This window comes from Talaromyces proteolyticus (genome assembly GCF_021365285.1).
Source record: "Talaromyces proteolyticus strain PMI_201 chromosome Unknown BGW36scaffold_8, whole genome shotgun sequence".
Lineage (NCBI taxonomy): Eukaryota > Fungi > Ascomycota > Eurotiomycetes > Eurotiales > Trichocomaceae > Talaromyces > Talaromyces proteolyticus.
In genome coordinates, this window is record NW_025764284.1 from 1,673,709 (window position 1) to 1,699,325 (window position 25,617).

A 25,617-nucleotide genomic window follows, 5' to 3' on the forward strand; every position below is an offset into this window, starting at 1 on the left:
CGTCAAGGTCGATGGAATAAGATTAGGTGTACGAGTGTTGGTTTTCCTCAGGATCAGGATACTGGGATAACTATAATACAGAGTGGTCACATGACCGACTTGACAAGTCCTATAAATGAGAGGGAACTTGGGTTGAGTGACTGATTACTAAGCACCGAATTGGGAATGCCCTACATGCGTTACATTTATATAATCTCCATTAATACATTCTAGGTGGAAGTCGACAGAAAGAATATGGTATCTGATTATGCGAGATGCCTGAGTGTACGAAGTTACAATAAAGAATAATTTTTTTGAGATATTGAAAGTCCATTGTCGACGTAACAACCTCTGACATGTCTTTCACAAGATACGACCAATACTATAATGGTACAACCAGCGCAGCTTCGTATTAATCATCACTGTCTTTGGAGCCTGAATTTCAAGGAATTCAGCTTCATTTTGGTCTATTTCTGCTTTGCCAGTCCAAATATCAGCTTCAAGCGGGCTGACGAATTCGGTTCTATTCCAAAACTTCCATCCAATTATCAAACAGATATAGACGACAACGCCAAGGTAACCTGCACAGTTCGCCCCTGTCAGTAAATCAAACCCATAAAAGCAATACAGCATAATTATACAGCTTACCGGTGAGGAAATTTCGGTAGTCAAAATTACCCCATGACCCATGGGTGAAGACTGAAAAATTCTTGGTGAGGACAATGAGAATGCAGAAGAATAATGCGATTATGGAACCAAAAGCGCCGAAAGGTGCCCGGTAGTGCAAAGACGAATCAGTGATTTCTTGTGCCTTTCGTGCCCTGACAAATTGAATGTGGCTGATCAGAATAGTAATCCATGTAAGCAGGCCAAAAGTCGTAGCTAGAGCCGCAATGAAGTGAGTAAGAATCAATCCAAGGTCAGTCCTGAGTGGTACTAGCAGTACTTACTGAGGTCCACAAAGTATCCGAATACTTTAGTCGACTCGTCTGAAACATTCATAAACGCCAGCAGTGCCATTGAAGCTGCGACTGTGAACGCCCAGATGGGAGTTCTTCTCTTGTTTGTCCGCGCGAGAAAATCTGGGGCTTGGTTCTGAATAGCAAGGCTATATAATGTGCGAGATGCAACATATACGTCGGTGACGGCGGCTGAGAGGCTGAACACCATCACTGCTGCATTGATGATTCCAGGAAGCACCTTAATACCAGCAACCTGGACAGCGACAACGAAGGGAGATGCCGCCGCACTGTGAGTAGCTTTCTGTGCAAAACTCAACTGGGGAGAGTTGAATGGCACCAGCATGCCGATAAGAAAGATGTTGGCGATGTAGAAAAACAATATTCTCCAAAATGTCATACGTATCGCCCTAGGGATAGCCTGTCGCGGGTTCTTGGCCTCGCCTACGGTAACTCCGACCATCTCGGTGCCTATATAGGCAAAAATACCGGAGTTGAGAGCAGCCCAGATCGAGAGAAACTTGCCTGTTGCACCGTCTGTAGTAAACGGTGATCAATGTAATGTGAGTATATTTGATATATGTGAGATCTTACCGGCAATATAAGGCTTAATGGCTCCAGGATTTGACCAGTACCTGGCGACTTTTAAGTAAGGGCAAAAAGAGGGTGTGAGGATATAACCTGTTACTTACTCGAAGCCTGTAGCATGCCCATTAGGACCTCCGCCAGCAGCAAGAACAATTCCCAAGATAATAAAGCCTAGGAGAATGATGAGTTTAGTAGCGGATAGCCAAAATTCCACCTCTCCTAGGACATGGACTCCCAGATAGTTGACCGTCACAACAACAAGCCAGAAGATGAGAATAAATACACCAGGATTCACGCGGCCGCGATCTACCCAAAACTGAAGAACGAGGGCCAGAGATGTCAGTTGATTAGCTGAAGCGAAGAAGTATTTGAACGCATATCTGCTCAGATGCCGTTAGCGGACAGATAGTCCAGTCACCAAGTCATATATGTGGCACTGACGACCATCCCAAGGCAAACCCCAAACTTGGATCTACGAAGCGGCTGGCATATCCCGAGAAACCTGTGCCCAGAGGTAGCCATGTGGCCATCTCGCCGAGAGCTGTGATGACAATGAAACAGAGCAGGCCAGTGATGGAATATCCAATGAGTAGCGACGCCGGGCCGTATGCTGCCAGACCCTGACCGCTGCCAATAATCAGGCCGCTCCCTATAGCACCTCCCAAGGCTATACAGCTCTAGTTAGTAGATATGCTTGAACGCAACCGGTTCTTGACCCACCAATCATGCTAAGGTGACGCGGTTTTAGGCCACGGTGAAGTTGCTTTTCAGGAGGCGGTGCCTGCTGTTTATCACAGGACATTTCTGGGTCGACTTTGGTCTCCTCTGGAGGGTCTATGACAGAACAGCCGTCTACATCAGTATGCCTAGGTGATTTTTTGTCAGACATCGTGAGGAAGCCGTAACCGAAGTTCTCCGGTAAGGATGAATATGTGTTTGAGGAGCAGATTGGAAATATCGAAACCTGGATGCCATATTTATTAGAACGATCGTTCTGGGCCCTGCGAGCACTCCCGAAGCTGGGGGAATTGAGAGGGGAATGTGGGGAGTAGTAGTTACTAACGGAGCCATCCAGAGACGGATAGTTCCCTTAACGGAGTGTTCCATTAGCATTTCCATTAGCATTAGCGGAGCGTTCCTGTGCCATTTTATTCTGTGCCGAGAGGCACGCTGCAACACCCGGGACCGAACTACTTGCAATTAGATATATGATGAACATCGATGGAAGAGCGGAGGAAAGGGAAGCGGGCAATCTTTCGAACGTAAACCGGATAATGCAAATACTATCAACACGGTGTGGAACAAAGTCTCGCCTAAATCTGGTCTGTATCCTAATCAGCCCACAGAAGAAGAGCTCCATATCAAGATGGGTTCTTTTAAACCGTTGTCATCTTTTTTGCACCTCCGTCCTATGCCTTTGGACGCCATTTACTCCCTCAAGGAAACTTTCAAGGCCGATAGCAATGAGAACAAGATAATTCTAGGTTCCGGGGTATACCGAGACGATCAATCCCTACCGTGGGTATTGCCTTCGGTGGAAAAGGTACGTGTATCCATGGCCATGCGATCGGCCCTCTAAGAATGGCGTTATCCTGATATCAAACTGCCTAGGCCGACGAGATAGTGGCGAAAACTCAAGACTGTGGTCGATATGAATATCTACCTATCCCAGGTTACGCACCATTCTACACAGCTGCACGAGACCTCCTTTTCGGGGACCTGGGAGATAATGCGAGTCGGATTGTTTCCCTCCACACGGTTGCGGGAACAGGCGCCAATAGACTGGGAGCCCAGTTTTTGAAAGAGACGACTCATCCATCGGCTGTATGGTTGCCTGATCCGACCTGGGTAAATCACCACAATATTTGGAGTCAAGTGGGTGTCAACGTGAAAACATACCCTTATTGGAACTCTTCTACGAGGGCTCTGGACTTTGAGAAAATGCTGCGAGTCTTGAGCGATGAAGCTACTGAGGGCGATGTTTTGATCTTACATGCATGCGCTCACAACCCAACCGGTGTTGATCCCACAAAGGAGCAGTGGATGACAATTGCAGCCATGTGTGAGACAAAAGGTCTCTTTCCCTTCTTCGACTGCGCGTAGTAAGTACAGCTTACCTTCCATGGGAGATTAGACACACCCTGATCGTCAATATGTCGATAGTCTGGGATTCGCTAGTGGCGACCTCGACGAAGATGCATGGGCAGTAAGACACTTTATGTCCCGAGGGACATTAGAGCTTGCTGTTGCCCAGTCTTTCTCTAAGAATATGGGTCTCTATGGCGAGCGCGTTGGCGCTCTTCACCTAGTAACTGCCACGGCCGAGATAGCTTCGAATGCAAAAGGCCATCTCAGCCGCTTACAGCGAGGCTATGTCTCGCAGCCACCCACAAGGGGTGCGAGAATAGCCGCAACTATTCTCAGGACCCCTGACTTATACCAGGAATGGTTGTTTGATATCCAGCAGATGAGTTCCCGAATTCGAAATATGCGTCGAGCGCTACGCGACAGACTGATTTCTCTGGGGACTCCTGGAAGTTGGGAACACATATTCTCACAAGTAAGAGTCATCTGAGAAAATGTATATAAGGAAGTCAACCTTGAAACTAATGTTTTTTTATTAGATTGGCATGTTTTCATATGTTGGTCTTACTGCTGAGCAAGTGGCAATCATCGAAGAATACAGCCATATCTATATGCTGAAATCTGGACGTATCAACATTGCTGGACGTAAGTTTTGAATTTAACAGATGACTCTTATTATATTACTGAAGATTTATCTACAGTGACTACAAAGAATGTAGAGAATGTCGCCCGCGCTATAGATCATGCAGTAAGGCTATTACCATAAAAACTGTTCCTCGGTTTTAGGAGCCTCGAGTTTTATTCATGATACAGGCAATGCCAAAGATCATGGTAGCCACTTGAGAATGTCATAAATGTCGACACAAACGGGAAGCTCAATAAGTCAACAGCGTCCTTTCCTTCAAGGATCGGCTCGGACTATTAGGATAAATTGAAATAACCTTTGAGCTTTTGACTTATATTCAAATATTATTGAGCTTCATTTAAGTATACATAGTATAATTAAATAGGACTCATTAGCATATCTCTCTTATATCCTTCCATCCTGATCGCGGTAACAACCTGCCACATCTGTAGCAATTCAGGAGCCGCTTTTACAGCCCTTTTGCGCTGGACCAGCCTCGTATAGTTCGGAAATCCTCACCTTCCATGAGTCGGATCACAGCCGAAGTTCAATTGACTCTGTTTATCCTTAGCCGTCTGGGTTAGGGTTAGGGTTAGGGTTAGTTAGCTCTTAGGGTTAAAGTTGTCAAAAACAGATGAGCCAGACCAATTGGTAGCGTAATAGGCTTAAATAAGGCTATCTTATATACCTGTGTAATCATGTAGTCATATATCAGCCGATACTGTTGCGTAATTCATTATCTTCTTTAACGAAGGAATAAACAGAAAATCCTACTGTACATATTGACATATTTATATACATATGTATGTTCCTATGCCCAGATGTAAGCTACAGGGTACTATGTTAGTTAGTCCACCCCCGAGTCATGTTTACTGCCTTCTCCCACAAGGCAAACATGCCGTCCGCTTTATCTTTTGTCATCGCCGGGTTGAATGTTGTTCGGCCGTCGGCGTTCAATGTTTCTACATCCTTAAGGCTTGACCATACACCCACCGCGAGACCAGCTGCGATAGCAGCTCCCAGAGCCGTTGTCTCACGCATCGCGGGCCTGTTCACGGGGATAGATATAAGATCCGCTTGGGTCTGTGTTTATTGACATCAGCAACTCGTTCAAATATTTGTATGAAATATACTCCTAGACATTGTCAATGTCATATATAAGGCTTACCTGCATAGCCAAATCACTATTACACATTCCGCCATCGACTGCTAACTCTCTTAGCTTCTTTCCGCTATCCTTCTCCATTGCCTGCAGGATAGCTTTGGTCTGAAAGCAAGTTGCTTCTAGCGTCGCTCGTGCTACATGCCCGCGTTTGGTGTAGGTGGTGATACCAAAGATGGTACCACGCGCGTCGTCGATCCAGTATGGTGCGAACAGGCCGCTGAATGCAGTCACAAAAACGCAGCCACCATTGTCTTCGACAGTCTCAGCCAGTGCTGAAATTTCCTCAGACTCGTTAATAAAATTAAAGTTGTCTTTTAGAAATTTGACACTAGAACCTCCAACGGCGATGCTACCTTCCAGCGCATAGCTTACTTGGCCCTGAAAGTCGAAGGCGATTGTCGTGAGTAGTCCATGCGTAGAAATCACGGGACTAGGGCCAACATTGTATAGTAGAAAGCAACCAGTACCGTACGTATTTTTGGCCTGGCCAGCCGAGAAGCCTTTTTGACCGACAAGGGCAGCAGATTGATCACCTAGACAACCTGTAATCGGCGTGCCAGTTAGGAGCGTGGAAGAGAGTGACCCGAAGCGCTTAGGGTCAGAGGAGTGTACTATGGTGGGGAGATGGACTTTGGTTTGGTCAAGATGAAAGAAGGATAAAAGGACCGGGTCATATTGAAGGGTATGGATGTTCATGAAGAGTGTCCGGGAAGCGTTGGAGGGGTCAGTCACAAAGACGTCTCGCTCAGTAGCACCATTTAGTTTATAAATGAGCCAGGCGTCAATTGTCCCGAATGCGAGGGTACCGTTCTCGTACGCATCACGCACACGAGGGATATTCTCGATCAGCCACAGCAGCTTTCCGGCCGAAGGGTAGGTGGACAGTGGTAGGCCGCTAAGTGATTGAAGTTTCTCATGACCCTCACGCTCCTTCAGCTTCCGTACGAGCGCCTGGGTGCGTGTGTCTGTCCAGACGATAGCGTTATACAAAGGCTCGCCAGTCTCTTTATTCCAGACAACGGTTGTTTCTCGTTGGTTGGTGATGCCGATAGATTTGATGGCATTGATGCTGTGACCTTTAGCCTGGAAGGTTGCTATGGCGCCGTCTATGCATTTCTCAACAGATTCGACAATCTCTAGTGGATCATGCTCATGCCAACTACATGTAATTGTATGGTTAGCTGGTGCATAGATATATGTGTGTGATGCTGGGGACCAGAGGGGAGCGGGCAACATTACCCTGGCTGAGGATAGATCTGAGTGAATTCAAGTTGGTGGGATGCAACCACCTCACAACGCTCATTGAAGATCAAAAACCGCGAGCTCGTCGTTCCTTGGTCGATGGATCCTACAAAGGACTCATTGAAAGTACCATTCATTTTGAAAATATTTATGTAGGGCAAAAACGTTGCAGAATTGGTGTACAAGACATCTAAATAGTATGAATTCGAATGCCATGAAAGACGGTAATAACACCAAATTTATGTCTTTTCATCTCTACCATTATGGAGTACCTACAAATATCCACCTATATCCAGCCCACACTCAGTCCGGTACGCGCAATGCGGGGAGAATAAGTTTCTCATTTCGGGGTAGGTTGACCCCCGGCCTCGGTGTAAGCATCCCCACGGAGAAATAATACCGAGCCCATGGCACGAACCATATTTAGAGCATTCGGTGCGCCACACCACCGAATTACTCGCAGGCTTCAGAAATGGCCGGTAAACTACTAAACTACCCAAGCCTTTTAAATTAACGCTTACCAGAAGCATAGCACGTGAGGTTCTAGAAACCTTAGCCATCGCACGTATAGGGTTACCAACACCGAGAATACTACTCAAGATGGATAATATGGCATGTTAAACAGGCGGCGCCCAGGTGTATAAGTAGAATGAAACGGCCAGAGACATGGTGGCTGATTATTGTTGATTTACAATTCAATTCTCTCTCTCCACAAACAGCAATCTTCAATTTCGTTCTCTCCTTGGTCGTTGCTCCCCTTGCTGCTCGTGATGGCTTCTAAGACCCAAATTCAGGATCACGAGATCACAGTCAAGGAGCAAGCTGTTGATGATGGCCGGTCAGTGCAACATCACGATCGAGTCCCTGTTGTCATGGAAATCGAACCATTAGCTTCCGATCTTCTTTTCTGGAGCCGGATTCGCCAGAAATTGCACGCGCCGTTTGCTGAGTTCTTTGGCACCTTTATACTAATCATGTTCGGTGATGGGGTTGTGGCGCAAGTAGCACTGAGCAATGACCAAAAAGGTGACTACCAATCGATTTCCTGGGGCTGGGGGTAAGTGTTCTGCTGTGCACAGTTTTGAATATTTGGACTGCTTTTTAAACATCTCCCTAGGCTAGGTGTAATGTTGGGCGTATACGTAGCAGAATCCTCAGGCGCCCACCTCAACCCGGCCGTCACATTCGCAAATTGCGTCTTTCGTAAATTTCCCTGGCGAAAATTTCCCATATACGCCTTGGCCCAGTTTCTAGGCGCGTTCTGTGCAGCTGGTGTCGTCTACGCCAATTACAAATCGGCCATCGATGTCGTCGAAGGCGGCCCCAATATCCGCACTGTCCCCGGATACTCCAATACCTCAACAGCTGGCATCTTCTGCACGTACCCTGCGGCTTTCATGACGCGAACAGGGCAGTTTTTCTCGGAATTCATTGCCAGTACGCTGTTGATGTTTTGCATTTATGCGTTGCAAGGAGATAGTCGATTGGGGACGGGTGCGGGCAAACTGGCACCTTTGGGGCTATTTTTTGTGATTTTCGGTATTGGGGCGTGCTTTGGATGGGAAACGGGCTATGCGATTAATCTAGCAAGGGACTTTGGACCGAGATTAATGTCCTTCTTTCTGGGATATGGGAAGGAAGTGTTTATGGCAGGAAATTATTACTTTTGGGTAAGTTCAACCTGCGAAGTCTTGATGCTGCGTGCATGGGAGCTAACAGTGATTTGACTTTACCAGATTCCCATGGTTGCACCATTTTTCGGTTGTCTTTTCGGCGGATTTCTGTATGATACCTTTGTGTTTACAGGTGAAAGCCCGATCAATACGCCGTGGATGGGGTTGCGACGGCTAGTGCGGCCGGAAATAGGCTCGAAGGAGGAATCGTATGCTTAAGGGTATACATCTACACATGCATGTATGCAGACTAAGACTGATGGCAAAAAAAAATATTTATTTAATCATGTAATACTCGGACTTCCTACTATGATTTCGATCATGGGCGAGGATCTGAACCGGGTTGACATGTGAACACAGGCGGTTATGAAGTCTTTGCAGTTAATATTATGTCCATTTGACTATAGTGCTTTCTTTCCTCCAAGTCTAATAATTACATGTACATAGATTTGTCACTGGGTTATATTATTATTAGAAGGAATACACCGAGATGGCCCCAAAATATTATTAGCATCGTCACGTCATGGTTCATGCCCAATAGAGATAGAAATAGGATGTGTGTAAAGAGAAGAGAACATATATACTGATCAAGTTGCCCCGTACGACAACCCCAAATCTGTTGGGAAACTTGTCGCCACAAAATAGTCTTTTCCAGAAGCAACGCCATCCAAGTTCAACAGCGACCCGTGAAGACTCGGGCTGCTTACTATGCCGGTAGGGAGGCGGGGGTAATTGAAGAAATCAAACACTTCAAGGTAATCCAAGTCCTCAGCTGTAACTGACTTGGTTGGTAGAGGTTTAATTGTAGTTGATGGACGCTGAACAGCCGAAATATGAAGTTCGTAGGCTCTTCTATGGTGTCAAATTTCAGTGCTTAGGACTTGCTAGGATGAGAGTGTGTTCAAAAATAATTCAAATGAACATACATACCTCCGCATCATAGAGAGTGCCTTTGGAGCAGACGACATCGTGCCGTTACTGTAAGGCCATCCTACTCGAGACCGCTTCCATATCCGATCTAATAGCCGAGCGTATTGACCTGCCACACCCCAATACTGACTCATCTGGTCAAGGATGAAGATAAAATACTCGCAATTTGGGTCTGTTCCAGTGCACGCTGCATGGACAAGCAAAAGCCGGACAGCTACATATAAAGAAAACACAAAATGAGGACCAAGAAGATTAATCATGCCAGTTTTGAACACATCCTGCGCAATCTCCCGCAAACTCTCTACCGCGGTGAGACAGCGCTGAGAGGCATTATAGGACGGTGTAAAAATATGTGATCGAACAGTAGGATATGCTGCGCAAGAATGCAGACGTACCACTGAGGTAACAAATGCAGAGTGTAGAATTATCCAATTCGAAATCTTGCTTGTTGGGTCTGAATGGCAGAGCTGTGAGACATTACTATAGTCCTGTGGCAGGTTATTAAGCCAAGTATTTAGTTCGTTATCTAGTTCGTAGTAAGTATTCTGCCATTTTTCCACATCTGCCATTGAGCAGATATCCACAGGGGTTCGTAAAAAGGCTTGAACACGGCTCAGAGTGCGAATGATCTCGCAGTGATAGGAAAAACTTCCTAAATTATCAGGTTGATTAATTATCATTTTGGAGCGTCCAGGTCCCTTAAACCAGCGTGTTTCAACCGGTTGGTTTTTCGAAAATAAATCATAACGACAGGGAAGAGAACGGTCGATATTGGCATCACAAAAGACAGAGTCTGATTCTGTGGCAACTGAGGCATAGCATTCGATGATGTAGACCATCCAGAACAGCCGCCGGCGACCTTCCTCCTCAATCCAGGAGCCTGGCTGGGGTAAAAGGCTATCGCGAAGTCTGCTAGGAGGCACACTCGCACGTATAGCAGATGACTGGGATAAACTTGATTCAACATGCAGATTCAGTAGCAGGACAGTGCGAGCTATCATAGCGATAATATTTGAGCTCTGTGGCCCATCAGAAGTCCCCAGGAAGTCCCAAGCAAGGATCACAAGCGCTTGAAGAGACTCTATCGAGGGAGTCTGTATTATCCCACGGAGCAAAACCTTGGCCGTTGCGACAGAATGATATCGCTTGCGAGATTCTTCCGTCAGTGATGGGTCTTGACTGAACCGCAGTGCGGTTGCGACGATAGCATAGAGAACTATTCGGTCTGTATTATCTGGGATAGACGAACCAAGAAAGAAGCTATCGAATATGGCTTTGCGATCCAGGATCGGACACCACGTATTGACATACTTGAAGTACAAGTCAACAAGATTGTACAGCAACTCACCTGAAGGCAGGTCCCGCAACGACGCCTCAGTGGAGCCACTCGGATTCGTCGTCAACTGAACTGACATGAGCTCCAGAGTGCGAGAGTCATAGCATATCATACCATCTGATTGCTGTGCCCCTACTCCACCGGGGGTTCTGGGAGACTGAAGGGGATGTGTTGTTTGATCATCTGCCAATCTGGCTGTGTTGGATATTGAGATCAAGCCTTCTACACGGTGGCCCAATGCTTGCAGTATAACCTCAAGCTTATTGACCTTATTCTCAAGTTCGCGCATATGTCCAGCGCGGAATCCTGGCTTCTGACGCCCTTTGTAGACGCAGGACCGGCTATTGCGAGTGCACCATCCACACGAGGGCTCTACGCGATCACAGCGTACCTTTCTCGCTTTGCAAAGCTCGCAACTTTAAGGTCCCAAATCGTCAGACTCTGTCACTGATTTCTTCTATGGATACGTACAACTGGAAAGAAAAAGTAAAACGTACGCGGTAACCGCCAAAGGCCTCTTCAGACCCGACAGTCTCTCCACCATCTGCTCCTCTGCATTTACCTCATCCTCTTCCTCCTCATGACTGCCCAGAAAGGGTGATTCCCCATGGGGAGTGATGCAGTTAGCATCACTACTCATGACTCTCTTCTCATCTATTTGTTTAGGGATCAATAGTTTGGCAATTATCTTTGATACTAGGGAATTCTGCTCCAGCGACGTATTCGGCCATCACATATACCGATGTTGAGAAAAAGATGGGGAAAAAAATAAAAATTGAGGGAAGAAAAACCCATGCTGCGGTAACACTCGGAGATTTTAGCAAGAAAAAAGCTATTGGCTATCCACTCCATTCAGGGGTGCGTTTCTGTGCGGTATCCCCGCATTCTTCCTCAAAATAGCCCTAGGCATAGGTATGATAGAAATGAAACAGAACTCTATTCAAGAATAGAAAAGGCAAGGCCGAAGCCTCGTCAAGCCGTGGACTGAATTGATTGGTTGAGTGGGTGATAGTTTGTTGGCCATCGTGGCTGTCAGAATATTCCAGACCAAATTGAAAACAGACTAATTGTAAGGCTTACCACATGACCAAATAGATGTAAATCATGCGATCCAACACTAATCGCGTCTGTGGTTCGCCAGTAAAACTCATCCGAAATTTTACACGCCAATTTGGCGTGCCCGAAAGCATTCCGGGGTATCCGTAGCATCCCAATTTTGCACTACCACAGTACTTAATGAGGTGGTATCTGAAATATATTTGACTTCTACTTGTACTAGCGGTCTAGATCGACTCGTGGACCCGCTTACCACGCACGCCCACAAAATACTTTCTTCTCCGCAGACACTACTCCGTAGACAGAGCCACGTACACGTGAGCGTATTCTTGCAGACCTTTCCTTTCCTAGTAGTGGATTCCGAGAGTTTAACATCATCCTAAAAAGTAGCGCCTACAGAAAAACCGCTCAGCCCCAGGCGACTGGGGTTTCAGATTGCCGAACGGAGGTGGAACTCAACATTAGCACGCAGTTTAATGGTTTTAGTTAAGTTGTGCCTGCGTAGAAGCCTGCGAAAAGATGAATGGCGATGAGATCAGATGGCGATTTATAGTAGTGCGAAACAGTTGCCCTTTTCTAATGGACAAACTCCGCTTTACCGAAAACTAGCACAGTTTTCATCTGCTCATTATTATTATTATTATTATTATTTAATTAGTTTTTACGACCTTGCCCAGGTTGCCCCTCCTGGAGCCAAACGTGAGGGCGTCGCCTGCTCCTGTAATGACAGACCCCCCGGAGCTGTCACCATTCCCCATTCATCTGCTCATATGTACTAGTTCTGACGAGGGTCCTTTTCCCTTTAATAATAACCAGCTGCTATATAAATAAACGCTAGGAGGCGACTCTAAGAAACTTAATTGGAGGCATCATGCATGTGCTTTCTTGATTACCTCTACTTATAGCTTAGTCCCCACTTCTTGCGCCCTTCGTTGGGCTCCTCCCCGTTCACTTGCTGTTGTATTGATAAATGAATTGCCCATGATTAAGAAGTAAGTACATCTTTTCAGTCATGTGGTAAATTTAATACTTGCTTAGTGTGCTGATTCTCCTATTGCCACAGTGAAGAACGTACCTACGCTGGAATCCACAGCCCTGTCTATAACCAAGATTTCTCTAAGGATCACTGATGCTCAATACCTCTAGGGAATCTCCCGCTCAGGCCACTCCCAAGCCCAAACACACCCCTTATGGAAATATTTGATGCAAAGAACTCGTCTCCTTTAGGTATGTGGTAAAATGCATACTGAACTTGTCATAATATCTGCGGACTGTAAGTCTGATATAAGAATACCGATAATCGACATTGAATACTAAGTCTCTGAAGACTGCCCTACTTTAAATATGATAAGACCCTCCAGCCACAAAACTAGTTCTCCGCCAGTTTTAGTCTAGATACATGGAGGAGGATACGTTATGGGCAGGAATACAGATGAACAATACAACATGACCTTTATTGTCCGCAATTCTGCTATACTCGGAAAGCCTCTCATAGTGATGTTTGTACGAGCCCAGTGATTTAAAACGCGAGGCTTTCGGTGGAGAGTCGCCATGTGGAGTGAAAGCACAGGCGGGGGAAGTGCTGGTTACCAGGCTCAAGCTTATGGTGGCCGAGATGATGATCTCTTTCGTGCCATCATTCCTGAAAGCAGTTGGAAATTTACAGGTGCTTCTAACACGACACTAGGCGGTCTGCCATACAATAATATTACTGCAGCCACAGGTTGTAACAGATGTTCCAACAGCCTGGATTGCTTGCGCGCGGTGCTATTTGACATCCTAAACCTTGCTCTCAATATAACCCCTCGTCTTCGTTCGGACCTGCAGTTGATGATGATTTTATGCAGGATGTAACGTCGACAATGCTTGATACTGGTCGATTTACAAAGGTCCCTCTACTGATTAGATCCAATACAGACGAAGGAACAACCTTCGGGTCCCGGCGTAACGACAACGACTCGGAATTTTCCCTGCTTGTCTCATCTCAAGGACCTGGTGCTAGTACTATATGAATGTTCGAGTGACTATATCTAGATATCCCGGCTATAGGCAGCCCTGAAACTCTTCGCAGTCGCCACCTTAATAATACTTCCTGCGGAAGACAGTACAAGAGATCCTCTGCCTTTGTGGGTGATTATTTGATTCAAGCACCCGGCCATGCTCGGAATGGAACCTGGTCGAAATACAATGCGCCCTCGTATTCGTATAGGTTCAACATCCTTGTTGCTGGTTGTCTTTGGTTCTTCCTTCCAATCACCTGGGTAGTTTTGCCCATGACCTTGATCCAAATAATCATGGTGTTGGGTTCCTAGACCTTTTTTATTGTTGTCGCATTCTAGTTCTCTTACTGAAAACTTTTCTCTTGTAAAAACCAGGATTTATGTTATTTGTTATTGCCACCCATTCCATGTTTATAATTGCCAATGAAAGTAGACACAATCAGTGTACTGGGGGAGCCAACGAAATTCTCCAATGAAATTCTTGTTTTCATATTTTCCCATTCATAGCCAATAAGTTAACTAAGTTCGATTGTCCAGGAATGACAAATTTAGCTTGGCAATCAAGCCACAAACCGCCTTCAGGCTATGCATAAGTAACATGTAAGTTCGGGAAACTCGGCAGAAACTCGGCACTCCTTTGTTAACTGAATAGCTTTTAACTTGGAATGGAAAGCTGGAGACTCGTCGCTTAGAAATTCCCTAGTACTCCGTCTCCAAGTTTAGCCCCGTACAACAATTACTAGTAATCTCACATGACCATCTGTCGACAGGTCCTGGAGCAGTCCCGCTATATGCATTTCGGTGTTTGTTCGCCGAGTGGCGTAGCAGACATGACCCGAGAACGATTCATGAAGAGCCTCTCGCTATATGTTATGCTAGGTTCTCCCCTAACGGACCGTAATGACTCAAGCCTCCATCTTGAAACTGAAATTGTCATTATTGCGGAGTGTACCGACATCCCCAGGTTTTCGAGGCGGGGCTGCAGGCCACACCACCAATCAATTGATAACAGTGACTTCCCTAGTTTTACTAGATCTAAAGGTCTTGGTGGCTTAGATTTATCGAACTACGTATCCTTTCTTTGAAAAGTCCCAGCTACCGGTGAAGTAGCTGGGTTAGCTCACGTCGGCCAGGATCTGGCGCGCCAGTTCGGTGATACAGCCATTCTCGGATTAGGTTTGGAGACGACTACAACGGGTGACTGGGCCGAGTTCGGTCAATGTTCTGAATGGAGGTACGACGACAAATATTTCATTATTTGCTATGCATTTGGAGATCGAGCTTTCCGAAACATAAAATCAACGCCACGATACTGAGGGTCGCGAATGACGCGGTCAGCGACGGAGCAAACCTTGTAATAATAGAATTTGCTTAGGGTTAACCCTATTAGCCACAACCATAATATGTGCATGGGAATGGCCTTTACCACAAATATAGTAGATCTTCTGTTTTCAAGGGCTCTCAATGTCCTGATGTATTCTCTAACTATTAGAAATAAGATGGTTCTAGGTTTATTTTACCCAATTAATAGTAGTAATATTGATGTGAATATAATCGCCTGATTTATAGTTACGAAATAATGGAGCTGGTTATTAACCACTATGGTTGGAAATGCGACCTATTAAGATAGAAAGTGGAGGAAATTCCCGTATGGTCTATTTAATCATCTTATGCTATAAAATAATGAAAATATAATCGACCTATGTTCTCTTTTAGTACAAACTATTCTATCACTCTATGGAACAGGACTCCAACTCATGTGGTCGGTTAGACCAGTTGGTTAGATCCGTGGTGCTGATGTGTACTAACGCCAAGGTCATGCGTCAATGAGCAAACACCTCTGGGCAGCCTGTCTGGCATGAAACCCGCACGTTCTTAGGTCGAGGAGCGTAAGTGCATTTGAAAGTTTTGGCACCAGTTCGGGGCATGCGACGTGGGAAATTAGGGTCTGAGACCCCTATAAGCCGGGGACCCGTAGCTCCCACTAAAACGAGACTGTCATAGCCTAGAGGCTAGGAATGGTCATTAAACAAGAGTTAAAAAACAAAAGGCTTTCTTCATCAACGATGTTATAGGCTCGTAACTCTACGCGCTATAGTAGGGGTCCAAGTGTTAGCATAAAGTCTAAAATTTAGAAAGTACTAAATGTAGTGCTATACTGGGAGTAGTATAGACTTCCTTACCGGAGATGGAATTCACCTCTCCTTGCGTGTGTATATGTATACATATGCTTCACCTTACACTAATAATTAGTACTCTATGTGTCCCAATAATGTATCTCAGATTGTACGAAGCACAGTGAGAGCCACTGAGAGGACATTGGTTAAGATGTCGCTAAATAGTTGTCGATCTGACCCGTAAAGCTATACTAGATTTAGCAACGCGAAAATATTTCTTTACCAAAGACGGCATTCGTACCCCCTTTTATAGGAATAGTCTCAGACTGATCTTCATGCTCTATCCAACTTAATGTTGTGGCTTGCGCTGCCAAGTGACGAGTTGATTGAGTTGTCGCAGATCGACAAGATGGATGCATCACATTGCTTTTTCTAAGCAGTAAACCAGTTAATTAGTAAAATCCCCCAGTGTTTGCTCCGGTGTATATGTAGCCTACACCGCCCATCAACTGAGTTGTATCAGTCATTCCATACCCCTTATCAGCAGAGCTAGATTCCCAACCCCCATTTATACTGCTACAGATTTTTTACGACGACTGCTTGACTACTTATTCATGGACAAATCAGCGGAGAGGAAGCGAGCCGAGCATGCCTCACTTGCTCGAGTAGCAGCGTGCTTGATAAACGAACGCTTCGTGACCATCACTTTCAGTGATGAATATATCACACTCTCACACCCGGACACGAACGAGAAGGTCCTCATCCACCTTCCTCAACCATTCCTCTTCGAAGATATCCTCGATGCCTCGGAACTACCAGGCCATGTCACCTACAAGGGAGATGCGGTACATGATGGGGCACAATTAATTCGCATCATTGGAAAATGGACCAACATAGAGTATGGGATATTGAAAAGAGTATGCCGGGAGTTTGATAACTCGGTTGCTAATATGGAGCTTGCATACGGCCGCCAACTATCTCTTACTTATGACTCCCCCGCCATCGAGTGGGAACAGGCTCTCATCGAAGCTCACGGTTTGCATCCCTGGCACAAGTGTAGATATCCCGAAGTAGGACATTTTCTGGACGCAAAGCTTTACTTTGTAACTATTCCCCGCGAGGGTGTCACAGTTGTTGGGGACTACGATGAACGTATTCGGCGAATCGCTCCAATCGAGCAAGTCGACGACGATTCTATCATCTTTCCTGTTCATGAACTTCAGTTGCCCCGCGTCAAAAGTGAATTCCCCCAAGCCAAAGTCTTGGATAAGACAATTACCGGCCGATCACAGAGCTCTGTGAGAACCATCACAATACCTGGCGCTGACTGCTGCGTCAAGATGCCGCTTGCTTTGAAAATCACATCTAATGTCCGTACCATCAAACCTTGGTCCATCACAATTGGCTATAGACTGCAGCCGGTCCTGCATTTGGTTGAACAAGCAGCCGAATCGTTTGGCGGCTCTCTGACTGTAATTCGCGAATATGGAGCCGCGTCAACTTCGAGCCTGCACTTGGGCTGCGTTCTCCGTCAAAGCCTTGAATCAATTGAAGCGGAGACTGGAGATAAATTGATTGTTTGCGTGGCACTGATGGAACATCTTCACCTAGTTTGGGCACCTGAGACGCTCGAAGAGAAGCTTGAGCTGCTTCGAGAGTTCTGCCACCATCTATTCCGCGCAATTGCGCCCTCCGTTCTGCTGTATGGCTTTGCACTGCAGGCTCATGCGCAGAATCTCCTTATCAGGCTACATCCCGAAACCCGGGCGATTCATGGGTTCTATATTCGGGACTTTACTTCGTATCGAGTGCACCGAGAGTCCTTCATAGAAGCCAGTTCACTAGATATTGACACCACATCATTCATAACCACCATGGATTCGCGGGACAAGGTTTACAGGTATATGCACACTGTGCTTCATACCCATGTCGCTTCTATGGTCCTTGCATTAAAAGTCGGTGATGCCGGGTGGAGGGTCGCCCGACAAGAGCTGGAAAAGATAATTCCAGAGAATGACGAGTTGGCTTTGGAATGGCTGAACAGCCCGTGTGTTGAAGCCCGAGCGACTCTTGCAATGCAAATTTATGGCGTCGACAAGGAATTAACGCTAGTGCCTGTTACAAACCGCTTCTATTACTGCCAGCATAAATAGACTAGGTATGAAGTATTAAGAATGCGCTTTATTCTCTTGCTAGATTGCTATAGCCACATGAATTAACCCTAAATGGAAGGTAATGTGCATTACTACATACGCATAATTAATACAGGAGTAGTGCGATGGTAAAGTGCATGTAACCTTCAAATGTTGCTGGCCCATACACAGCAAAACGAAAGGGACAAAGAACAACGAAGAAAAGAAATGATGGATACCATTGCTACTATTTTCACACACTTTTTGATCGGGTTTAGTTCTGTTGTTTCTGCATCGCTTTTAATTTGGGGGTTTATGTGCCTTGTTTATACACTTCCGTTGCAGACGTGCCGGTATAATTCAGAGGCGCGATGGTCTTGAAGAAGGCAATTACCGATTCAGTCTGGATGGTAATGGCCGCGAACACGATGATGATAGTCCGATCAGTCCAGAAGAAGAACATTTATTACGCTCCCAATCGGAGGAAAAGGTGGATATTGACGTAACACGCACTGAAGTCGATGACTAGTGTATTGCATCTGTGTAGTTTAATGATTTAGCGTTCATGCATTTCTTTTTTTCTTTCTTATAAAGATGAGTGAATATCTAGAAACTGGTTGTAGATAATTCTATGAGTCTAATTATTGTCGTCATCTGACGTGTAATTGTCAGAGATTAAAGAGTATTTACTATACAGTAGAACAAAATCCGTTTATAATACAGGCATTCCCATGAATCAATTGTAAATAGGCTGCGCTAGCAAGTCGGCTGATTTGATCACCCTTTCCATATCTCCCTTATTGTACAAGAATAAGCCCTGGAGAGCAGCAGTACTGACAGTCCGGGAATGGTCAGCCTTCTGGCCATTCCCATCTTCGATGAGTCCGAGTCCCGAAAGTCGGTCTAGGAATCTCTCCTTATAGGCGCCGTTTGGATCGAATTCGCCGTAGAATCGATCCCATAACGCTGCCACTTGGTAGCGAGTGGCTTCGCCCAGGCGTACTGTCATGTCGACACGACCAGGACGGACGAGTGCTTCGTCGAGCCGCTCAACGTGGTTCGTTGTCAAAAATATAATGCGTTCCTCTGCGCTAGCTACCCCGTCAAGCGCATTCAGGAGACCAGAAAACGTGACGTTGGCCCCGCGATACCCGTCTTCCTCTGTTTGGACTCGGCGGTTGGAAAAGGCCGCGTCAACATCCTCTAGTAGAACCAAAGTCCGGTTGGGGATGATTGTGAGGAGATGGTTGAGTCGGTCATCTGTCAGACCGCGCTCACTAAGATTCAAAATCGCGATATCGTAATCTAGCTCCCCTGCTAATGCCTGTATGAACGAGCTCTTGCCACTGCCAGGAGGGCCGTGAAGGAGGTAGCCCCTGCGGTAAGGAATTCCACGGTCGTAGTACCACCGCCCACTATCAAGAAAGTCTTTCACATCCTCGACAATTCTTTCTTTAATGCCATCGTCTAAAACCACCGACTCCAACGGACGTTTCCGCCGCGGGTGGCCGAACTGTTGCCATTCCGCGCCCCAGCTGTTGTAAATTCTAGTCTTTCCCTCGTGTGACCTGGCAGCCACCTCATGTGCCTCGGCAAACATGTCTTCAAAAATATGCCGATGCGCGTATAACGTAGTCAATGTGACCGTTTCCCATGGCCGACCTGATTGCAGATCCCGCGACGAAGATTCGCGAACACGGTTGACAAGAACAAACGCATTCTTGTATCGTAAAATATGCCTCCCGGTCCCAGGTATAAGCGTGAATTTCGTATGAATCGCGCCGTTGGAGTGTTCAACCTTTTGTGTTTGAATGGACAGCTGTCGCATTCCAGGTGTAAACTTGCGCAACAAGGTCTCCACCAACCCGACTTTCTCGCTCCCATTTTTGGCGGCCGCGCGAGCTCCGTTTAGTTGTGATTGTTGGTATATTGTCATCCAATGCAGAAACCATGTGTATGAGTCATCCTTGATGTTGATTTCGACGTCGACCAGCATGCGCCGCCGGATCAGTGCTGCGCCGTGCTTGAGGCCTCGTTGTGCGAATGTTGCGGCCGCGCCTAGACCAGCTAGACCAAAACCCTGCATCACGGATAATAGTTAGAAATTGGCCGTCAATATCAAAGGTCATATATACTACAATGCACTTACCGCTGTGAAGAAAGGGTTACTAGAGAGTTGAGACAAAATGCCTCCGCCATCTCCGCTCGGTTGCGGAAGCCCCTGCAGAGCTTCCTTTCTTTGCTGAAGAATCAAATCTGCAGGAGCCGGAGACTCTGGAGCTGTGGATGACCCATTTGTGTCCATTCCAAACTGTTGGCGAGAATTTACATATTAGTCTTGAAGGTGGGAAGGAACGAGCTTGAAGGAACGAGCTTCTATCAGCGTTGCTATTTTTTATCCGCGCGGAGCTTCAGCGGGGACGGGCCAATCAGGGTCAAGCATTGCCAGATCTATCAGAAATCATCACTCTGGAGTATTTCTACACTGCGCATGTGGCATCGATCTTAAAATTGGTATACTTTAGTATTAGTAAGAGTAGTTGAAAAAGCTGTAAATATCATAACTAAAAGCTAGGTGCGTGTTGTTTTGTATAGAATTCATGCTGTCTATCCATACATGTGATCTTCAAGCAGCCTTAGTACCTCCCAATACATCATGTGTGTCTGCAGGTCATACTGCTAAAGGCTTGCTGTATAGTTTCTGTTTTATGCAAATAGTACTGGTAGAAAGATGGAAATCAACTGACAAGGTTTAAGATAATGCAGACACTGGACGGAATATCACAAAGAAGCGGCTATTGAACCCCAGTGTCGCTCATCAGATATAGAGAATTGAGGCTGGCGAGGAGAACTCACTCCCATTGTATCATACAAAATAAGAATGTGACTTATTGATAGACTTGTTCTATTGTTACTTATACTTAGTATTTGAAGATCTAGATCAGTCAGTTTCCAGATTTGACAAACAAATCCAATCAATCAAGAGGTTGTTGACCACCAAATTTACACGCTTTGCAATCTAGATTCGTCGACAATATTCGCCGCCCGTTTGCCTGGCTGGGAACAAACAGCAACAGCGGTCGTTGGTTACCGCCTCGTCTTCCCATCCAACTGTTTCCCTCACATGTTGATTCACCTCCAGTCTGCAAACTTCAGCAATAAAACCAACAAAGCATTTGTTTGGAGAATCAGTTACATTCTTGAGAATTTTGCATATTCGATATCTTTATTTTGCTAGATTTGCGGGGTTTTGCTGGTACAGTTTGGCGGCTCGTACGCAATGCTTAGTTGAGTGCGTGCGTGCGTGCATTATCCATAACCCTCATCTTTTGCGACACGATACGATCAGAACTGAATGCTTCCGGCCGACGTTTCCTGTTTGTTTTCAAAGCAGAAATTAAGAAACATCATGGGCCTTCGTAGAACATACTCCAGTTGCAGCCTTTCGTCTGTGCAAACTGTTGATTTGAGCTCTGAATCTGAGAGTGAGTTGGGAGCCTACTCAATCAGAACAAAGAAGTTGCACAATATGCACAGCATGAACATGAAATACTCGTTGGAATATGACAGCGAATACGAGGCATCCATCGGCTCCTCGTTGAGCGATGAGGAGGATGAAGAGGAAATTATCGTCGATCTGAACCCACGAGCCATGGCGCAGCTACCTCGACATCTCCAGATGATCATAATTGAGATGCACGCTGAGCGCTACGTCAGGCTGAAAATGGAGGATCCAGACATTCGAGTGATGCCAGATGATTACTGGATCAGGCCACTCCAACCCGTCCGGCCGACGTACTTGAGTAGGTTCCCGACACCACTTCTCGCATTGCCACAGCCAATCATCAGAAACGACACCCCTCGAGGCATGCCCGATTATACGTCTAATCGCCAGGCATTCGTCCAAAGCCTTGGGCCTGGAAATCCGCGCAGATGGAGTGCCCAGCCGACGACCTCAGGAAACGCCTTTGCAGCATCGCAATCGATGGGTTATGGTCACAGACGCCATCTCAGACGGAATAGCCAGGTTCATGCAAAGCCTGAGAGAGAGTTTCGAGTCCTCAATAGCTACCACCAGCCTTTGCCTGCGAACCTGGTAGTCAATCAGAAACACCAAAAGCAGAGAACACGTCGAGGCTCTAGACTGAAGTCTTTGTCCATTAAACCGGTTGCGTCAAACCTACGCGACCATGTCAAGAAAAGCTTCTCGCGCCTGAACAAGTGGATGAAAGCATAAGCCGATAAATTGATACGAGCTTATGCTGGTACTGGTACCTGATTCGCATTTTACGATTTCTAATGTATGAACGATCGCCACGAGACACGGTGTGTATGAATAAATTGGCTAACTGGCGAATCTCATGATCATGATGCCTTTTGTAGATTGGCCATACTGTATGATAGGAGAAGATGAAATAATACTTTCTAATTGATGTTAGTGCTGGGAGGTCAGGAACATAAATACGCTAGGCCAGGAACAGCTAGCGGGCAACAGCAGTGCTGCGGGAAGGAGCAATCCCACTTCAAAGTTCACGGAAATTTGAATGCAGCAAGTCGCCTCGCCTCGTTCTGTTGTGCACAGGCATCTTCGATACCTTAATATTAATATTATTATCATACGTGCTACTGTTCTACCCTCCTCCTTTCGCTAGAAAGTCAAGTAGCAGGTCCGAAAGCCTGCGCCCGTCAAGATGCAGGCACCGGTCGTCGTGATGAGTATGTCCTCCCCGCCTTTTTCTACAGATTCGACTTGCTGGCAAGACTGCGACTAACAGGGCTTCAGACACCCAAAAGGGGGACCGACAGGTCGGTCGGCAGGCTCAATTGTCGAATATCACTGCGGCAAAGACGTACGATGCACTCTTGCCTGAGACGCTATTTTTATGAGCTAACTGATGACATAGTGTTGCGGATATTATTCGATCATGCCTCGGCCCCAAAGCCATGTTGAAAATGTTGTTAGACCCCATGGGTGGTATTGTACTGACGAACGATGGCCATGCAATTCTCCGAGAAATAGAAGTCGCACATCCCGCTGCAAAGAGCATGATTGAGCTCAGCCGCACGCAAGACGAGGAAGTCGGAGACGGAACTACAACGGTCATCATTTTAGGTATACACCCGCTGGATCTACATTTGCAAGCCATTATCTAATGGTTGATAGCCGGTGAAATGCTCGCGCAAGCTCTGCCCCAGCTTGAACGAAATATCCACCCGGTTCAGATCATCTCCGCATTTAAGCGAGCTCTCAACGACGCTCTTCAGATTGTCGAGGAAATCTCAGTCCCTGTCGATATCGATAGCGATAAAGCGATGTACAGCCTCATTCAGTCGTCGATTGGTACAAAATTTGTCTCGAGATGGTCGGATCTCATGTGCAGCCTTGCTCTGAAGGCAGTCCGTACGGTATCGTTGCAAGTGGGTGGTGGGAAACAAGAGGTGGATATTAAGCGATACGCTCGAGTGGAGAAGGTCCCTGGCGGCGAGATTGAGGACAGCGAGGTTATCGATGGTGTGATGGTCAATAAAGATATTACTCACCCAAAAATGAGAAGGCGGATCGAAAATCCAAGGATCGTCCTATTGGACTGTCCCCTTGAGTATAAGAAAGGCGAATCTCAAACCAATATCGAGGTTTCGAAGGAGGAGGACTGGAATCGGATACTGCAAATCGAAGAAGAACAAGTCAAGTATATGTGCGATGCGATCTTGGCCCTCAAACCAGACATCGTTATCACCGAAAAGGGTGTTTCCGGTAAGTGGAATCCGGGATAGCACAACGGAGGAGGACTAATTTAGCATAGATTTGGCACAACATTTCCTGGTCAAAAATAACGTTACTGCCCTTCGCCGTGTCAGAAAGACTGATAACAACCGTATCGCACGTGCCACAGGCGCCACTATTGTCAACCGTGTCGACGATCTGCAAGAATCCGACGTCGGAACCAAGTGCGGCTTATTCGAGATCGAAAAGATTGGTGATGAGTATTTCACTTTCATGCGAAAATGCAAGGATCCCAAAGCTTGCACAATCCTGTTGCGAGGCCCGTCTAAGGACATCCTAAATGAGATAGAGCGGAACCTTCAAGACGCCATGTCTGTTGCTCGCAACGTTATCTTCCACCCTCGTCTATCACCGGGAGGAGGTGCGACAGAAATGGCCTTGTCCGTCAAGCTTCAGCAACTGGCGAAGTCCGTTGAGGGTGTACAACAATGGCCGTACAAAGCGGTTGCCGAGGCCATGGAGGTCATTCCCCGAACCCTTGTCGAAAATGCTGGTGAAAGCCCTATCCGAGTACTTACCAGCCTGCGTGCTAAGCATGTGGAGGGACACACCAGCTGGGGTGTTAACGGTGAGACTGGCAGAATTGTTGATATGAAAGAGTATGGTGTCTGGGAACCCGAAGCTGTCAAGCTCCAAAGTATCAAAACGGCTGTTGAGGTATGTTGTTTGAAATTCTCACAGCTACAAGCTTACTAATCTTTCATTATAGTCTGCATGCCTTCTGCTTCGTGTGGATGATATTTGCAGTGCCAAATCTGCCCAACAGGCCGGCGCGAATATGGGTGGTGGAGAAGAGTAAGCCCGAAGTGGATGTTGGGAATTCAAAAGTGGGCGAAAAATAGAGGCTTTGATTAAGGTTACATGAATTACATGTGCGAATTGTACAAATAGTTCTAATAAGAAAGTACATCGGGGTATCTGGCCATTTTGATCCGGCGAACTATAATGTGGTGCTTTGAGCTTTACTTAAATTTTAATCATCGTCATGGATAACAACACCCTGTTCCTCGTAAACTTGGAGCTCTTGATCATTTTCCACTTCCGCGTCGACATTCTTTCCCCGTGGAGGCAGAGGCCCAAGTCGTGGAACTTTCCTTGGCCCAGCCTCCTGGTCATTGTCGACATTCATGCTCTCTGTATCTCCGTTGGCCTTGTTGCCGTTCTTATTTTTGGCAGCCACAGCCTTGCGTTTCTCACGCTTTCTCCTATTCTTTTCTGTCTTCTCGTCATCCTTCCTCTGCGCTTCTGCCTTTTTCTTCTCAAATTCCTCGTTATCCTTTTCTCGCTTGACTTCCTCGTCCATCAATCTCAAGCGCTCGTATTCCCGACGCCGGCTCGCTTTGTAAACGTGAAACTCGCCTGAGCCAGCACCGGCCGACGACCCTTGCACATTGGCAACTATCTCGGGCGGAGGCGCGAGTGAATCGGCGGTCCGCGGCTTCGGTGCTGAGGGCAGGCGGATTTCCTTGCCGGGGTCTTTGAAAAGACTGCTGATCTGGTTTGCTTGTTCGGAAACGGGCGTGAGCTGGCGACGTTTTGTTGGCCTTTTGCTCTTGGGATCGGCGCTAGTAGGAATTGATTCCTTGCCCGGTTCAGACATCGTTTCTGTCTGTATTGTTTGTCTCTAGGAAGCAACGAGTTATCCAGAAAAGATGCGGTAACTGCGATGTCGCGATGGAGGCGTGGCGTCTTTCCCAGGGTGACGTGAGAGGACGGCTCTCAGGGCTCAATGAATAAATAGTCAATAACAATATAGTCAACAGTGCTGGACACCAACTAGCTCCTTGACACCAATAAGGTCCTCTATGCGACGTTGGAAACAATGATTTGGGCTAGCGAGTTGGTGGCGCCAATTTCCAAATTCTTATCGGACCAAAGCAAGCTCCTCGCTCGGCGGCGGCATGCCTTCCTTCCCCGCGCCGAGGCCGCTCGCCGTTTGGAGCAA

General features: G+C 46.5%; 10 protein-coding genes across 10 annotated transcripts; 5 read left to right on the forward strand and 5 right to left on the reverse strand.

Moving 5' to 3' along the window:
* Positions 1-342: 342 nt before the first annotated feature.
* Positions 343-2,328, reverse strand: BGW36DRAFT_298894 (AAT family amino acid transporter; the record flags this gene model as incomplete). Its single annotated transcript, XM_046211479.1, has 7 exons — positions 343-560; positions 628-861; positions 930-1,475; positions 1,533-1,573; positions 1,631-1,906; positions 1,968-2,193; positions 2,247-2,328. 7 exons carry the CDS (start codon positions 2,326-2,328, stop codon positions 343-345), a joined length of 1,623 nt encoding a protein of 540 aa, XP_046070622.1.
* Positions 2,329-2,892: 564 nt separating this feature from the next.
* On the forward strand, positions 2,893-4,377 carry BGW36DRAFT_429359 (aspartate aminotransferase; the record flags this gene model as incomplete). Its single annotated transcript, XM_046220676.1, has 5 exons — positions 2,893-3,069; positions 3,138-3,628; positions 3,690-4,086; positions 4,151-4,256; positions 4,313-4,377. 5 exons carry the CDS (start codon positions 2,893-2,895, stop codon positions 4,375-4,377), a joined length of 1,236 nt encoding a protein of 411 aa, XP_046070623.1.
* Positions 4,378-5,079: 702 nt separating this feature from the next.
* Positions 5,080-6,780, reverse strand: BGW36DRAFT_398702 (glycerol kinase; the record flags this gene model as incomplete). Its single annotated transcript, XM_046218435.1, has 3 exons — positions 5,080-5,319; positions 5,405-6,560; positions 6,641-6,780. 3 exons carry the CDS (start codon positions 6,778-6,780, stop codon positions 5,080-5,082), a joined length of 1,536 nt encoding a protein of 511 aa, XP_046070624.1.
* Positions 6,781-7,515: 735 nt separating this feature from the next.
* Positions 7,516-8,535, forward strand: BGW36DRAFT_298666 (aquaporin-like protein; the record flags this gene model as incomplete). The annotated part of the gene is made up of 3 exons (XM_046211450.1): positions 7,516-7,700; positions 7,761-8,313; positions 8,380-8,535. 3 exons carry the CDS (start codon positions 7,516-7,518, stop codon positions 8,533-8,535), a joined length of 894 nt encoding a protein of 297 aa, XP_046070625.1.
* Positions 8,536-8,903: 368 nt separating this feature from the next.
* Positions 8,904-11,222, reverse strand: BGW36DRAFT_429362 (fungal-specific transcription factor domain-containing protein; the record flags this gene model as incomplete). The annotated part of the gene is made up of 3 exons (XM_046220677.1): positions 8,904-9,168; positions 9,247-10,998; positions 11,080-11,222. The coding sequence occupies 3 exons, from the start codon at positions 11,220-11,222 to the stop codon at positions 8,904-8,906; spliced, it is 2,160 nt and encodes a 719-aa protein (XP_046070626.1).
* Positions 11,223-16,287: 5,065 nt separating this feature from the next.
* Positions 16,288-17,987, forward strand: BGW36DRAFT_382768 (IucC family-domain-containing protein). The gene has a single exon (XM_046216588.1). It carries the CDS (start codon positions 16,370-16,372, stop codon positions 17,906-17,908), a length of 1,539 nt encoding a protein of 512 aa, XP_046070627.1. The 5' UTR covers positions 16,288-16,369; the 3' UTR covers positions 17,909-17,987.
* Positions 17,988-18,507: 520 nt separating this feature from the next.
* BGW36DRAFT_344843 (putative mitochondrial chaperone BCS1) lies at positions 18,508-20,236 on the reverse strand. The gene is made up of 2 exons (XM_046213180.1): positions 20,037-20,236; positions 18,508-19,967 (listed from the first exon to the last, which is right to left on the reverse strand). Exons 1-2 carry the CDS (start codon positions 20,190-20,192, stop codon positions 18,624-18,626), a joined length of 1,500 nt encoding a protein of 499 aa, XP_046070628.1. The 5' UTR covers positions 20,193-20,236; the 3' UTR covers positions 18,508-18,623.
* Positions 20,237-21,296: 1,060 nt separating this feature from the next.
* Positions 21,297-22,124, forward strand: BGW36DRAFT_361183 (uncharacterized protein; the record flags this gene model as incomplete). The annotated part of the gene is made up of 1 exon (XM_046214255.1): positions 21,297-22,124. The coding sequence occupies one exon, from the start codon at positions 21,297-21,299 to the stop codon at positions 22,122-22,124; it is 828 nt and encodes a 275-aa protein (XP_046070629.1).
* A 454-nt stretch (positions 22,125-22,578) lies between these two features.
* Positions 22,579-24,471, forward strand: BGW36DRAFT_429366 (putative t-complex protein 1 gamma subunit; the record flags this gene model as incomplete). The annotated part of the gene is made up of 6 exons (XM_046220678.1): positions 22,579-22,603; positions 22,671-22,737; positions 22,792-23,000; positions 23,052-23,642; positions 23,692-24,329; positions 24,382-24,471. The coding sequence occupies 6 exons, from the start codon at positions 22,579-22,581 to the stop codon at positions 24,469-24,471; spliced, it is 1,620 nt and encodes a 539-aa protein (XP_046070630.1).
* A 174-nt stretch (positions 24,472-24,645) lies between these two features.
* BGW36DRAFT_429367 (uncharacterized protein) lies at positions 24,646-25,272 on the reverse strand (the record flags this gene model as incomplete). The annotated part of the gene is made up of 1 exon (XM_046220679.1): positions 24,646-25,272. One exon carries the CDS (start codon positions 25,270-25,272, stop codon positions 24,646-24,648), a length of 627 nt encoding a protein of 208 aa, XP_046070631.1.
* Between the last annotated feature and the right edge of the window lie 345 nt (positions 25,273-25,617).

Bases quoted from the DNA above. Each gene is read 5' to 3' on its own strand.
- BGW36DRAFT_382768 (XM_046216588.1), top strand. From the start codon at position 16,370: ATGGACAAATCAGCGGAGAGGAAGCGAGCCGAGCATGCCTCACTTGCT.
- BGW36DRAFT_344843 (XM_046213180.1), bottom strand. From the start codon at position 20,192: ATGGACACAAATGGGTCATCCACAGCTCCAGAGTCTCCGGCTCCTGCA. The intron at 19,968-20,036 runs GTAAGTGCATTG...TCCGTGATGCAG, and splicing joins GTAACCCTTTCTTCACAGCG to GGTTTTGGTCTAGCTGGTCT.